Source organism: Lissotriton helveticus, chromosome 11, assembly GCF_964261635.1.
Source record: "Lissotriton helveticus chromosome 11, aLisHel1.1, whole genome shotgun sequence".
NCBI lineage: Eukaryota > Metazoa > Chordata > Amphibia > Caudata > Salamandridae > Lissotriton > Lissotriton helveticus.
In genome coordinates this window covers 1,065,094,002-1,065,109,969 of record NC_136072.1, presented here as the reverse complement: position 1 = coordinate 1,065,109,969, position 15,968 = coordinate 1,065,094,002, and the positions used below count along the sequence as shown (strand labels likewise).

Sequence of the window (15,968 nt, the reverse complement as noted above, 5' to 3'; positions counted from 1 at the left end):
AAGTCACGGGCACTGCAAGGAATCGCCACGATTCCTTGCAAGTTAGATAAAGAGTCGATGAGCCCCTATAGTCTCGCTTGCTCGATGCGCATGCGCATCGACAGGCGAGACCTAAAAAATGATGAACTCTCCGACTCTCTAATAAAATGATGTGAGAATTCAGTAACAGCTGTCGAGGTTTCCAATGGTGCCCCCCATGTTAATTCTCCAAGTTCATGAGTCTTACCCGCTTCGTGTTTATAGGTTCTAACAGCGTAGGTAACTCGAACAGGGAACGCGTGCGGTCAACTACAAACAAATGAGATGTGAATGTATTGGGCGTTTCTTACTACTTACTCAACGCCTACAATGCATGAATGGGACATTAATCTTACCCATTAAGTGACTCAGCCCGAGATATGATCCGTATAAACTTTCCGCTACGCCCAGTTCACAGGATTCAACAGTTTAAACTAAAAAATAACAAGCACTGGCGTTGCCAATAGGTCTCGCAGTAGGAAAGTTGGAGCTATTACAATTGCAAATAACAATGCCTTTTATTTTTGTTTTCATTTTAAAAACATAAAGGGCTTTGTCATTTACAAAACCAATAGCTCCAACTTTCCTACTGCGAGACCTATTGTGCACTGCACAGTGTGGGTGAGTGGCGTTGCGTGGACGAGTGGCGTTGCGTGGACGAGTGGCGTTGCGTGGACGAGTGGCGTTGCGTGGACGAGTGGCGTTGCGTGGACGAGTGGCGTTGCGTGGACGAGTGGCGTTGCGTGGACGAGTGGCGTTGTGTGGACGAGTGGCGTTGCGTGGGTGAGTGGCGTTGCGTGGGTGTGTGGTGTTGCGTGGGTGTGTGGTGTTGCGTGGGTGTGTGGTGTTGCGTGTGTGTGGTGTTGCGTGTGTGCGCATCAGCTAAGCCAACCAAACGTAAATATTCTGCGTGCAGAGGAGCGCGAAGGGCAGCACTAGTCTCTAATGTAAAATAAATACGCTGTGAGTAGTGAAGCGTGAAGGAGACCTCGAGCCTTCAAACTGAAAGGGAAAAGGCGCGAGGATCAAAAAGCGACGAATATCTCATGCTGGAAACACATTATATGAAATGCTACTGCTGCTAATTAAATATAAATAACAAGGAACTGCAGATGGCTGGGCTTTTCCAACTGTATTAAAGGAATGGATCTCACGGCCGTGAAGTGTGAAGCAGTGGGCGGGGAAGCTTTGAAGCTCTCGGAGCGCGGGAAGCAAGGAATGGATCTCACGGCCTGCCGGCCGTGAAGTGTGAAGCAGTGGGCGGGGAAGCTTTGAAGCTCTCGGAGGCCGCAGCGCGGGAGAGCCTGGCGGGGGGGGGGGCGGGAATACGAGCGACGGGAGGAGAAGTTGATGCAGGCGGAATAGGGAGATGCGCATGCTTGTGTGGTCACGTGACCCGCTTTTGTGGCCACGTGACCTCACATGCACTGTGAAGAAACCGCAGTGGTTTCACTAGTCGATCGAGCACTTGAATTCTCGATCCCAAATGCGCTTGCGCGCATTGTAGGTCACGAGACCTAAAAAGGACAAGCCTTTGATTGGGCAGGGCTCCCCATCTTCTAGATAGCAGGAGCCCAGAGTTGTGCTTCACCTCGCCTCTCCCACCTGAAGGGTGGGGTTGGCATAGGCTGGCACACCCCCTTTCCTCACTTAGGATTTCCTGCCGTTCTTCCCGCCAGAGTGGGGATCAGAACCAGTGCTGGCCAGTTGCTGAGTACAGCAAGTGGCCTGGAGAAGCTCACAAAAGGCAGTATGCCTTTGAAGCTTCCCCTGCCCATCCTGGGGGAGGAGCCCCCCCCCCCCCCACGAGAGTGGCAGGCTCTCGAACCAGGGGTCCAAAAACATGACTGGTGGTGGCAGCCTCGGCAGGTCAATGGGGGTTGGTTAGGTTTCAGGGGGCATCACTACGATGCCCTCTGTAGTGCATTTTACATTAAATCCCACACTGGAATCAGTGCAGGTTTAATGTCCTGAGAAGTTTGATAAACTTCTCAGTCTTCAGTGAAGCCATCACGGTGCTGTGGAGTTCGTAATGACAACCTCCCAGCACCATATACTCTTAATGGCAGCACTGCACACAGTGCCCAGGAATGGCCCTGGGTACTGTAGAGGCACAGGGCTCATACACCGGTGCCCCTCACCACTGGCATAGGGCATCCAGCTAGAGGGGTGACTGATGGATGCCAGGGCAGTTAGTTTGTGGGCATGGCACACAGGGATATGTCAATTGAATAGTGTAAGCAAAAGATTTGCATTTACATCCCCTCATGGAGGCACTCCGGGTAGTTCATAGAAATGAATCTATATGTTGAATTCAAAGGATAAGTTTATTCCAAATGTTTTCCAAATTCGTGGAGTATTTTACTCCCTTTAAACAGTTTGTAGATATTGTCAACATATCATTACAGCGAAACCATAAATCTCCAATGCATTTCGGGCTGTCCGCCCTTTGTCAAGGAGAGGTGGATGGTACGCGCCGTGGCGGTCAGGAAAGATAACGCGACGAGTTAACCAGACCGTCGCGTTATCTTTCCTGACCGCCACGGCGCGTACCATCCACCTCTCCTTGACAAAGGGCGGACAGCCCGAAATGCATTGGAGATTTATGGTTTCGCTGTAATGATATGTTGACAATATCTACAAACTGTTTAAAGGGAGTAAAATACTCCACGAATTTGGAAAACATTTGGAATAAACTTATCCTTTGAATTCAACATATAGATTCATTTCTATGAACTACCCGGAGTGCCTCCATGAGGGGATGTAAATGCAAATCTTTTGCTTACACTATTCAATTGATATTCCATGGTGTGTGACGGTCACACCACCCTCGAGTGCACCCTTCCTGAATAAACATCAACTACACCCTTGACTAAAAGTGCTGTGCACCTACCACCAATTCACACAGGGATGTGTGCCATATCGACTGTTTAGTTCTGTACTTAGGCACTCAACCTGAAAAGGCAGTGTGCGGGTGTCAGGGTACAGGGCCCCCAAGGGTGGCACAAAAAGTGCTGCAGCTCTTAGGGGTCTTCCCTGGTCACCATGCCCTGGATACCATTTACTAGGGGCTGACAGGTGGCCAGAGATTGCCAATTGGGTTTTAGTTTCAACACAGTTTTAGGGAAGGAACACAGGCCCTGGTTGGCAGGAGCCCAGGGCACACTCCGTCAAAGCACATCAGCAAAAAGTGGGGGCATATACATGCATGAAAGATGGCACTTTCTCACACTATTAGCTTGAAATAAAGAGTAAGAAGGAAGAACCCCAACCAAGACTGAGGGACTCGGGAGTGATGAGAGGCGAAATACACCCCCCATCCCCCAATGTATACCATATGATTGTACTTATTACAGACATTGTTTAGTGATGGCTATGCCACAAATTATTTGTACCACTGCCGATTGGATTCAAAGTTGTCATGTTGTACGATGCTCTTAGCCTTCAGCGCAAAAGATGTACTTGCACAGTGTTTTTCAGAACACCATACAAATTAAAACATTTATTTAAAAAAAAAAAATTCCAACAGTACATCCACTTAAATAAGCCTTTGTGATAATTTCACCAGTCCACAGAAAATGTACCCTAACCTAGAGCTGGAGTTAGCCCCTCTAAATTTAGAATGATCTGTTGTCCTAGTTCTTGTTTGCTTGGTCCTCATCTTTTTCGTACCCTAGCATCGATGTATTACCTGCCCCTATATAGTGGTTTAAATTTCACTAGTTGGACCATGTGCCCTTTTTGTAGGTAGGCAGTACCTTTGTCTATTTCGCAAATGTGTGTTAACTTCTGACCTTATTTGATAAGGCAGAAAATATATAGAAATAAAAAACAGTTGTATTGCGGTAGGAAACAAAAAAAACACAATATAGAGATTAGATTATTGCCACAAAAATCAAATATTCGAGCACAATACACTCTGGATATACACTGTTGCTTAAGTTAGTTGAATTATTTTTCAATTGATAATGTAGTACAGATGTGTGAGAGGTGCTCCTTTGTAACTCAATTACCCCGAGGAGTATTACTATTTTGCTGTTTTTGGTAGGTGAGTGTTTAGTTGTAGTACTATTCCCAAATGGTGTCTGGATAGGGTTAGACTTTTTATTTATTCCAGGAGCCTAATGTATCATGGATTTTCAGATGGGTAGCATCACCTATGTTTTGAGGACCTGCCTGTAAACGAGAGCGGTTTACATGAGCGCACGTTCAGGAGAAAGTCTCCCTTCAACCAACCAACAAATAAAAGTTTTTACCTCCAATTTGCATGTTTTTGTAGGCAGTCCATGGACTAAAGACAATGGATTGATCTTAGTATGTGATGGGTGCATGAAGGACTCAAGAAGCTTTGCTTCTCTTCCAGCCATAAAATCAGCTTGAAAATGTGAAACGAGTGGCGGATGGAAGATGGCGGAACACAAATGGCTTTAAAATGTTGCTATATTTTGTGAATCACTGTATAATTCCAGTGCCTCAGAGTAGTCTGAAGAGGACATAAAGCAGCATGTGATTGATATGAATACACATTCCTAAACTGGGACATCAGTCAGAAGCCACACAGGATGCACACTCTTGGGGGGGGGGGGGGGAAGTCTCACCTTTCGATGTGAAGACCCAGTCTCAGACTTCGAGGTGTTTTCCTACATGGCACCTCATATAGGGGCATTTTATGTCAAAGAGGCTCAAGGGTGCATGTATAGACATGGCACTCCATGGGCATAGAAACCCTAATCGTTAACCTTGCAGCCTTAATCTTCCACACAGTAAAAGGGCCAAAAGGGAATAACCAAAATCTACTCAAGGCACTCTGTCTTTTGCCTCGAGCAAAAGAAGGGTATGTGGGTTTCCTAGCACAACTGAAGACTCACTGCTAAACCACTTATGATTTCCATCACTAAAAAAGCTAACAATTCTGGGAGGAAAAGAAGGTGGGGTCAGAGTTGAAACTTCATCATAGAAACCCTTGTGGCGTCTTAGATAATAAGGAGTTTGTCTTGCCTGAACAAAAAGGAAAGAGGATGCAAATAAAGGAAGGAGCAAGCGAGAGCCATCCACTTTGCCAGTGCTGCATCTTATGTGACGCCTCAATATGCTCAGGGACACACTGTCCACCTGAAAAATGCAGACGCGTGGGGGCACAAGCTGGGCGCAACCGATCTTGACAATAGCATTTTCCTGCTGACAATAGCATCTGTGTCTTGAAGCAGCTTAGCCTCCCCTCCGGATGCCAAATAAAATCAACGCACTACTGTTTTGTTGAAATTCACAACCCCAAACTCACACGTAGAGGAGGTATGTGCAATAAATTACATTTTAGAATCAAGTTTCACCCGACATATACTCAATGCCAAAATGTCCGGCCGCAAAGAATGCTTTATGTCCAAGCCTCTATTTGCAGACACTATGAATTGTAAGACACATATTGCCTTTATGAACCTTGAGAATGCCAATGGTGCCCCACAGTGCTGAAGAACATTGGTTCTAAATAAAATATTCGCCCGATCTGCCCTTGCCCCCGGCCCTTTTAGGAAAGATATACATTTTCTAAATGTTCTGGATTTTGCGGTCAAAGGTTTTCAAAAAGATGCTTTAGCTAGGAGCAAAACAAATATCTTTATGCATGGGATATCTCATTATATCAACTTCAAGGCAAACTGATACCAGAGAGAAAGCATCATATGATTTTTTTTTTTTTTTTAAGTACGTTAGGAAAGCCGCGCTATATCCAGGTCGGTTACAATAGGCTCGAAATATTGTTGAATAGTCTAAAACAGTTACTCACAAAATAAACAGTATTGATGGTGTAAATCGGGAAAGTGGTTTAAACAAAGATAGCATCCAAATCGGCATTACAAGTTCTAGGCAGTTAAGCATAACATCCCCAGTGTTTTCTACTAGTTTTAATGTGTTCTATTAAGACAACAGGCTTTGGTATTATGCATTGCTATGGCTGACAGCAAGCGGTGTATCCTATCGAGCGCTGCAGTGGGTACCTTCGAGAAATTTCTCACGGAAATACACCTTCCATGCTTTCGAAAGTCTACATTAATACTGCCAGCAGTTATGAACAATAATTGGAACTGGATTTTATTTTGGGCATAATTGCAAACTATTTATCATGCTTCACTATATGACTTCAGCCACCCTTGTGGTTCATGCATTCCATTTTTGCTGACTCTGTAAACATAAACGTGCTGCTGCCTGGGAGCAGGGACTGAGCTGCTTAAATTTTATAAAAATATGCACCGTCTGGTAGTGCTGACGACTTTGCTAATATTATGTGGACATTTGTTTATACGATCTAGCATGGATAGTGTTGTGTAGATGTTTGGATATAGGATTTATATCCGATTATACTCTGCGGCCCCAATAGGAGTACACACCATAGATTAGGATGGTAAAAGATAGCAAGTACTTTAAAGTTGAAATATAAATGCGAAAAAGCGAGGTCAACCAATGTAAAAGTGTAAGCTTCATTTCAGGTCTGAGTAACACGTAAACATGAATAATGGTGGGAAATAGAGTGTTTGTGGGTGCTGTGAGCGTCATGCATGTGGTACTGGAACAGACATAATACACATGTAAAAGTTATTAAAAGAAAGCTGACCCCTTTCATTTTCGGGTGGTTCTCATTCGTGCCTCCTCCTCTCTGGCTCTCTGACACTTCTTCCGTTTTTCCTTCCTTGGATTTCGACATTTTCTTCCCTGGAGAACAGAAATGTTTCGTGTGATTTAGGAAGGGTGAAGCAGAACAGCGCTCTTCAATTCATTCAGTGCCACCTCACCCAGCGCACAGGGCGGCCATGTTTAAAGGGACTGAGACTCGGCAGCCGCAGCCAAGAAGTGGCCTGAAATCAGGGCCCTGCCCAGCAGCGAGGGGCCGAGCCTCTCCGACGGCAGGGCCTGCACGGAGGCTGCTGGGAGCCAGCCAGAGCCCTGCCCAGCAGAGGGCTGAGCCTCGGCACACGGGGCGCTGGGAGCTAGGCCCCAGCCGGGAGGGAGGGAGGGGAGCCAGGCCCTGCCCAGCTCAGGAGGGGGCGCGCCCCACAAGCACAGGCCCTGCCCAGGGCCCGGCCGGGCAGAGAGGGGGTGAGGCTCAGCGCGGGGAGGCAGGGGGTCGGGCCATGGTCACCAGAGTGAAGGGCCAAGGCCCAGCCAAGAGGGGGGCGAGGGGGCGGAGCCTCCCATTCACGGAGAGCCGAGGGGCGGCCCAGCGGAGGGGCCGGGCTTCACTCTCCCACTGAGAGCCTGCGCAGCCGGGGAGAGGGCCGAGCCCTGGGCACGGGGGCCAGGGACAGGCCTACAAGAGGCGTGCGGGGGGCAGGAGCTGGGCCTGCGCACTCATACAGACCCGGGGCTCCTACCCAGCAGACAGGCCTGGCACAGCCCCTGAGCAGCTAAGAAGAGGGCAGAGGAAAGGTGGGGGCGCTGCTGGGCGAAGGCCCTAGCAGGGAGGGAGAGGTCAGCCTCGGCGCAAAGACGCTCGCCCAGCAGCAGAGCCCACCCTGGCGGCTCACAGACTGCCGGCCGAGAAGACCCCGCTGCGGCTCCAAGCAGAGCCCGCGAGGGGCCCGAGCAAGCGTGCACGAGGGGCTGGGGGCAGGCAGGAGCATGGGAGAGCCAGGGCCAGGGAGAGCCAGGGCCAAGGAGAGCCGTAGCCCAGCTGTGCCTGCACGGGGAAACAGAGCCTCCACTGAGGGTGCACAGCACAACCCGACCCATTAGAAGGGAAGGCTCTGTCAGACTGGTGCAGTCAAAGTGTAAGGGCATGTAATACAACACTGGTTCACGGGGTGGGGGTGGAGAATAAACAGGGCCTCAAGTTATAGGGGGGTTGGGGTGGGTAAGGGGCTTCATGGTCTTGTGAAGCACTTACTCAGTGAAGACAAGTCCTGCAGGGAGGTGCGCAACAGTCAGTGCTGAACTCTAGGTCGTCTCAATTTATGACAGCTATATCAGTAACGCTAAAAAACTTGGAGCTTTTACGGCCAGGTCCAGGTCAGCAACGTGCAAGGAAAACAGTTGAGCTGGCAGTGTGACGTGCATGGGGAGCAACACGCGCTTCTGTGGCATGCAGCGGGGCTTGCACTGGGGTATGCATAGTTCAGTAGCACGTGCTCTCGATGCATGGTTGAGTAGCACGTGCCCTCGGTGACTTTCAAGTGAAACGGCAGGGTTTTAAGTATAAAGGCACGAGGTGACAACACGCGCCTCTGTGGTTGCCATGGAGGAGCAGTAGCCCGACCAGTGAGACGAAGCAGGGGGAAGGCCTTGTGACATGCATGTACACTGTTTGACTGGCCGCAGAACTTTCAATATAAACATTCGCATTAATAACAGTTGTATTTCCGGAGCAGCAGCGACATAAAAGGACAAACATAAGAGCAATATATAAACGGCAGTGACCGGCAGCAATTCCACAGAGGCCTGGTCGAAGTGGCACCAAAAGACAAGCATTACGTCAAAATGAACATAGCAAGATATGCAGTAAGCTACCCTCACGAGGTCATGGGTAAACAATACAGTTGTTATCACCTCGAATACAAATTATTAACAAGTAGATACCGAAGTAAATAGCCCATTGAAAATGTATGCCATTGGAAACTGATAGCCTGTAGGCACTAGGCAGCATTCCACTGAAAGCAGAACATTGGGAGAAGGCTTGAGAAGCTGAAACTAGGTTTACAAGCATTGACAATGCCAATAGATATGGCTTTGGAATGTTGTATGGTAATGTGAAGCATTACAAGTAAACAGCATGGGAAGAGATGTGTGTGTAAAAAAAAAAAAAACACTGTAGAATAGTATTGGTGTAGGTTAAAAGGTCAGGTGACAGCTGCACTGTCAAGCCAGACCTTAAAATCCATGTAGGTTTAACGACTGCCCTCCATATCTGTGCTTTTGCCAGAGAAAAATGACATTATCTTCTTATGTAAGACACCTTTACAGCATTCCAGTGTCATGTGTCTTCCCCCTGAAAGTACAAGCTCTGGCAGCTGGATAAATAAACAAAATGATCACATTAGGGTGGCAGGCAAGCCCCTTTTAAGGTTTCGCCTGGCGATCCTCTGCGCAGCAGCGTTCGCGCAGGCGAAATCTTATGTTAGAACAGTATGTTGTTTAGTCCCGCCTCTCTTCCATTGGCTAGCTCCATAAATGGAGTCTAGCCATTGGAAGAGAGATCTGTCAGTCATTGTGCGAGGCGATTCGTGGGCGTTCCGGCATTTTTTTCCCTCTCTGCCCCTTTGCTCTCCGTCATTCGGAGGTGGGCGTTTACTTTTTTTTTGCCTGCGCTTTTGGTTTCCATTTCCCCCGCCGCCGGAAGAAGTCCTCGGGTGAGTGCTTGCTGTCCTGCCCCCCCCCCGCCGCGTTCGTTGTGCTTGCTGCCCCTTGCCCTGCTCCCTCGTTCGGTGTGCTGCCTGCCGCCCCCCCCCCCGGGATCGGCAGCAACTCGTCCTCCCCAGTCTCGCTCTGTGTCCTGGGATCGGCAGCCCTCCTCCCCTCCCTGTCCCGGGGTCGGTGGCTCTCCTCCCCCCAGTCTGGATCGGCCGCCCTCCCTCCCCCTTCAGTCTCTCCCTGCACGTCCTCCTCGGCGGGCTTGGCATCCGCTGGGCCCTGGCACTGGCCCACACCCGGCTCTGGCGACTGCAGATTGGCCCGAATTTCTTGGGCTGGAGCCGAGACCTCTCTTTCCCCTCAACATCCACCCTCCTCCTCTTCCTCTCCTCCCCTTTCCCTGGCTCCCGCTGCTGCACAAACCAGGACTGTGCACACCAAGCGGAGCCCGGGCACAGGATCCGGGAGCGCGGGCTGTGCAGGGTGGCAGGGCACAGCGCGACCATATGTCAAGGACTGGGCAGAACCAGACGACCCCCACCCTCCGAGGACAGGTGAGGGACCCTTCTCCGTTCGGAATACGTCTCTGCATATTCTAGGCTGGCACCGCTACACTCAAGTGCCGCGATGCAGCTCCCGGCTGCACGTGGCACTATACCGAAGGAATGATATAAACTGGCGCAGTAAGGAAAGGGATGAAATGGTGATCTGGCGGGCCAGATGCTCCGTGACTTTGTGTCTGTGCGTGTGGCAGTGCTGCTGACACCCTTTCCTGAAGGTGGGTATCCGCGGAGAGGGCAGAGGCATCTGTGCCAGGGTTACGGGGACTCAGAAGGGAACCTGAGCTCCCCACTGACGTCCTCCGTTTTTATGACTCTTCTTTAGTTTTTGGCCTCGCTGTTTCTTTTTAGGCGCTTCGAGGCCACCCGTGCGCCATTTTATGCTATGTCAAATTAAATGTAGTTATTAACCTGTTGCTAATGTCTGCCCGTGCCTCCTTCAGTGACTCCACCTTTTCTCTGCCTCCTTCTCACGAAAGGCAGCGAAGCCCCCAACAGTGCCCACCTAGCCTCATGTGCGCCCCACGCGCCTCCTTGGGCGCTATAGCAATACTTTCCCCCAAAGGTATCCTCTCTTTCTCTCCTTCAGGTTAATCATTCCTCTCCTCGCTAATTATCCTCCCTCTCCCGCCTCCACCTTTCTTCCCTGTTCCTTCCCTCTCACACCCTGTATCCCGTTCCCACCTGCACTGCTTTTATTCCCCCTCTCTCTAACGTTTTCTCTCTTCTGTCTGTCTTGGTCAGACCCTCTTTCTGATTGTTTCTGTATCCCTTTCACTCGCTGACACCCCTCTGCTACACTCTTCTTCCCCCATTCACTCCTCCACCCCTGTCTCTGCCTTTCTAACTCTCTCCCTCTTTTACTTTCCTCATCTCCTCTGTATAAACTCTGTGCCTCTTCCAGTCTCTTAACCCTCTTTCTCTAGCTCCTCTCTTCGTTTAGTCTCTCTCGCCCGCCCCCTTTCTTGCTTCGGTTTTCTCTCTTTATTCTCTCTCTCTCTGAATCATCACTTGGCTTTCTCTCTTTCCCTTCCATCTTACCCCTTCCCTTTAGCGCCTCCTTTCTCTGCCGCGCACCCCCTCTTCCCTTTCCCTCCTTTATTCTTCTTCGCTCCCTCTTTCTTCTTCTCTCCTTTATATCCTTCGTCCTTTGCCAGTCCTTAGTTTAAGTTTCGAGTTAAACATATTTTGTGGGAAAGGGCCCCGTTCCGGAAGGAGCTGTCGGGAGACAAACCACCCGCTGTTGGAGCCGTGGAGACGCAGGGCCCACCCCAGCGAGCGGTGGGGGCTGGGTGGGGGTAGTGGAGGGAAAGAGGTCATGTAAACACATCCTGCCCACGCGGCGTGCGCCTCTGCTGTACCTCAGGGCAAGTCCCCCTCACAGTGGGCAGCAAGCTGTCGAGAGCCCCGTCTGCCAGGCTGTCACAGTGCACAATTCAAGGCCACTTCCAATGGGTGGGCACCTGTGTACTTGTCGCTCTGCTTACTACCCCTGACAAGGTGTGGTTGGGTGGATGGAGTCAGTGGATGAATGGAGTTGAGTGGTGACTAGGTGGATGGACTTAGTGGGTGGATGAAGTGTGTGTGTGTGTGGGTCTGTGGCTCTGTATGTGTGTGTGTGTGGCTCTGTGTGTGACTCTGTAGGTATGTATGTGTGTGGGATACTGAGTGGCATTTGCGAGAGATTAAGCTATTGGCATTGTAAATGACAGTGCCATTTATTTATCTGTTTTCAAAACCAACACATAAATAAAAATGTCATTTGCAATGCCAATAGCTCTAACTTTTTCAAAGGCGAGACCGTTGCATTGTAAATGCTTGTTTGTAGAAGCACTCAGTTTGCCAATCAAAGCATACCCTCCTGGCTCCCAACATGTGGGTGGAGCCAAAGCCCCTCTAGTGATGATCACATAGACGTCTGGCAGCAGCTGCACTATCTAGCCAGACTATAAAAATAACTGGCAAAGCCAATAGGTCTCGCCTCTGCTAGAGCTAATGGCTTTGGCAATGTGTTTTAACCATGTTGTACACCAGTGTGGCTGCTGTTCAGCATGGCTACAAATGAGTGGTGTGGAGTAGTGGGAGTTAACTATTTTTGAATATTTCTAAAAGAGGCATTACATAGAACACATCAAGTGACAGACTCATAATGGGCAGTCAGATGGAAGGTAAAGTGAATACAACTCTACTACACACCTATGGTAGCAATGACATGACACTTGGAGACACTGCCAAAGGACTCAGTTATGAATAAACTCACCGAGTATAGCTATGGATAATTTGATGTCACACGTTTTTTTTTCTTTTAAATGTCCCTAAACAGGAAACTCAAACTTTAATTAAGCACTCAACTTAAATTCAAGCCTGCCTCGATATGGGTATCTGAAAACTAAGATTGGATGACAACTGCACTAAGATTTTATTTCAGAAGCCCCTTGGTTAGCATTATGCAGAATCTCTTAATGTCAGTTCAAACGTTTTACATGCTTGTTCCAGATGCTTTGCTGCCCTCTTGGAATGCCCATTTTTATTCAGCTAACCACGCCTATCACCTCTCGTATGTGTTTATTAATTCACCGGATGTGACCAAAAAAAAAAAACACGTGTGACTCAGTTGACATCAAGTAAAATCAGAGTTATCACACAAGCCTTCTCCCAGAATGTACTCTCATACCTGCCACAAGCTTAAACACCCAAGAGGAGGTAAACAATCGCTGCAATAACTCTTCTATGCATGGTACCCTCGGCCCTAATACTGTACAGCACCCTACTGCTTAATAGTTGGATACCTTATGCGAGTCTTGACTATTTAGCTTCTTGCATGGCGAGAATTATAGGCCAACTTCTTTTTACCGTTGAGGCAAACATCTGAAATAGCAGGTGACAATGGCTTGCTTGGTCATCAGGCATTTTTCCAATGTTGTTATATTAAAATGTGGAAAGATCACATTACATCTCTAAATCTGGTGGCCATTAACACTAGTAAGAAGCTAGCGACATCTACACTGTTGCAAACTACTTACTGCACTGGGACATTCGCCCTGACAGCATTCATGTGTGAATGGGAGGTCCACAAATACTTACCACCAACTTTGCAACATTTCCTCACAAAAACAAATGTCAAAAACAAACATGCATGCAAGAACTTTACAATATCAAAGCTCTAACTGGGAAGTCCCAAAAAACCCCAGGACGCACACCCACAGCCTGATTTTTTTTAGAGGGGGTGTTGGGGGGGGGGGGGGACCCAAAAGTAGCAACCTACGCTCTATACATATGCCATGAAAGAAATTAAAGCAATCCTATTAATGCAAGTTTGAAGGCTGGAACTGTTATTCCCCGTCCACTAGATGGTCCTTTAAACGATTCGAGAAGGCGGGACTACACTGGGATGAAGCAACTGATAGGAGGGCGCTGCTTCGCAGAACAGAGACTCGCGCAAACATTCTAATCCTAAACTAGACGGCGTGCTCTGCACAGCTACTGGACAAAAAGTTTTCTATGCTCGCATGTAAGGTCCTCAGCATTAATTTCTTAGGCGGGTTGGAGGAACTCGTTCCCCGCTGACTGGGCAACATCGGTTTCGCGTGTAAGGTTCCTAGGTTTGTGCTTTTCGGGGTGCGGCAGTTGTCAAGAATATATTCCATCAGTCCAACGTTTTTAGCAACGGAAGGTTGCATTCTGGGACTCGTGGTTTCGATTTTAAACTGCACATTCAGGCAAAAAAAAAACAACAACAAAAAAAAACACAAAATACGGTTACACGAAATGCCAGGATCGGGCTATGGCGCCCCACTCGATAATAAACCATTTGTAGGGACACGTAATCGATTAATGAATCAACTCGGTTCGTGAAATTCCCGCAGGTATTAAAAAACACGCTTACGAGTGGCAGCGCAATGCAACAAAAGCAATTAATAAACTGCGTGGACTTCGCACACTTTAGGCACCGTCCTCTTTTGGGGAACAGTGTACCGACTCTTATTACAACTTAAGGACCTGCATCGAGTACCCAAAATCCTTCAACCCACCCCACAACACGCGTAAATACCTTTGGCCATGATAGTTTAGCGCTAGCAGCAGACGTGGGTAACCGGCCAGGGAAGTTGACAAGAAAAGCTGAACAGAAAGTAAAGTGACGCGGTCCCTTTAAATGTACCAAACGCAAGCCGCCACTCGATTTTTCATTAGACCGACCATCTCGGTTATTATTGGCCGTTGCCCCTGCCTTTCAAGGTTTATTTAAAATTGTGGTTGGTTATAGGCAGTGACTAATCTCACCTCTCCATAAGGTTAACGCCCTCCGGGTCTCGCTAGCCCTTTAACTCTCCGCGTGCCTTTTCAAATCCCCATTCCGCTTCTGATTGGTTGTTGGTGATGAACGTAGGACAACAGACTCGGTTGCCATGGTTGAAGAAGGATGTCTCTGAATAGTATGACGTAGAGGAAATACCTATGCAGCGCGTGGAAATACGTTGCAATGGATTTAACCTTCAACAAAGCCAGCGGCTTTGGTTTTTGCATAGTGACAGTTGCCTCGCGCTCCACGTCTGGACGGAGACGTGGAATAGGATATCCGTGTTAAGAGCGTAGATAATCCAGCACGTGGGAACGCAGAAGTCAGAACTACAAGAAACAAGCATTTGCAATCCAATCGGTCTCGCATTTACGCGAGTTTGGACTATTGGCATTGTATATGACAATGCCTTTTATTTTTATTTTAAATACCAAAACAGAAATTACAGGCATTGTCATTTACAATGCCAAAAAGCTCAAACTCGCGGAAATGCGAGAGCTATTGTATTGCAGATGCTTGTCTTGCTAAATGATTACCACACTGCGAACAAAAACAAGCATTAGAAATGCAATAGGTCTCGGATTTATTTGAGTTAGAGCTAATAGCATTGTAAATGGCAATGTCTTTTAGCCATGTTTTATGGAGTGTATGCATGTGGTGTGTAGGGGAATTATGTGGGTTGGATTGGAATTGTAGCAATGGTGGCATGCTGCGCTTTAGATGAATATGTTTAAAAGTAAGGTGCACCATACTGCGATTGCTACAATAGTTAATTGTGGATGCGTTAACAATTGATATGTGCACTGATGGCTGGTGGTGTGTGTGCCTGTAGAAATTGTGCACTGATGACTGGTGGTGTGTGTGCTTGGTGGAAGCTTGCACTGCCGGCTGGAGGTGTGTGTGCTTGGTGGAAGCGTGCACTGATGGCTGGTGGTCTGTGTGCCTGGTAAAAGCGTGCACAGACGGCTGGAGGTGTGTGTGCCTGGTGAAAACGTGCACTGATGTCTGGTGGTGTGTGTGTGTGTGTGATTGCGTGTGTGGTGGTGAGTGTGTGGTGGTGAGTGTGTGGTGGTGTGTGTGGTGGTGTGTGTGGTGGTGAGAGTGGTGTTTGTGTGTGTGGTCTTATGTGTGTGGTCTTATGTGTGTGGTTTTATGTATGTGGTTTTATGTGTGTAGTCTTATGTGTGTGGTCTTATGTGTGTGGTCTTATCCTGCGCTCTCACTCTGAAGTCATTCTGCACTTAGTCTAAACTCACTCTGCAGTTATTCTGCACTCACTCTCACTCTTCACTTATTCTGCACTCATTCTGCACTCACTCACACTCTGCACTCATTCTGCACTCACTCACACTCTGCACTCACTCTCACTCTGCACTCATTCTGCATTCACTCTGCACTCACTCTCACTCTGCACTCATTCTGCATTCACTCTGCACTCACTCTCACTATGCACTCACTCTGCACTCTGCACTCATTCTGCACTCACTCTGAATCTGCACTCTGCACTCTGATTCTGCACTCTGATTCTGCACTCTGAAACTGAACTCTGAGTCTGCACTCTGAAACTGCACTCTGAATCTGCACTCTGAATCTGCACTATGAATATGCACTATGAATATGCACTCTGCACTCTTCACTCTGAATCTACACTCTGCACTCTGAATCTGCACTCTGCACTCTGAATCTGCACTCTGACTCTGCACTCTCACACTCTGCACTCACTCACACTCTGCACTCACTCACACTCTGCACTCTCT

The 15,968-nt window shown here is 48.3% G+C and overlaps 1 protein-coding gene across 2 annotated transcripts in view; it reads right to left on the bottom strand.

Annotated features, from left to right (window-relative positions):
* The window catches only part of KMT5A (lysine methyltransferase 5A), a 77,445-nt gene extending 63,231 nt beyond the window's left edge, over positions 1–14,214 (bottom strand). Inside the window, exons 1-2 of one of the 2 annotated variants that reach the window (XM_078667612.1) lie at positions 14,196–14,214; positions 6,626–6,723 (exon numbers count right to left, since the gene is read on the bottom strand). In XM_078667612.1, coding sequence (XP_078523738.1) covers positions 6,626–6,715 — 90 coding nt within the window. In that variant the 5' untranslated portion in view covers positions 6,716–6,723; positions 14,196–14,214. Of the gene's footprint in view, positions 1–6,625; positions 6,724–13,965; positions 14,101–14,195 lie in introns of those variants that run through there. The other variant, XM_078667611.1, reaches the window with a different exon arrangement.
* Between the last annotated feature and the right edge of the window lie 1,754 nt (positions 14,215–15,968).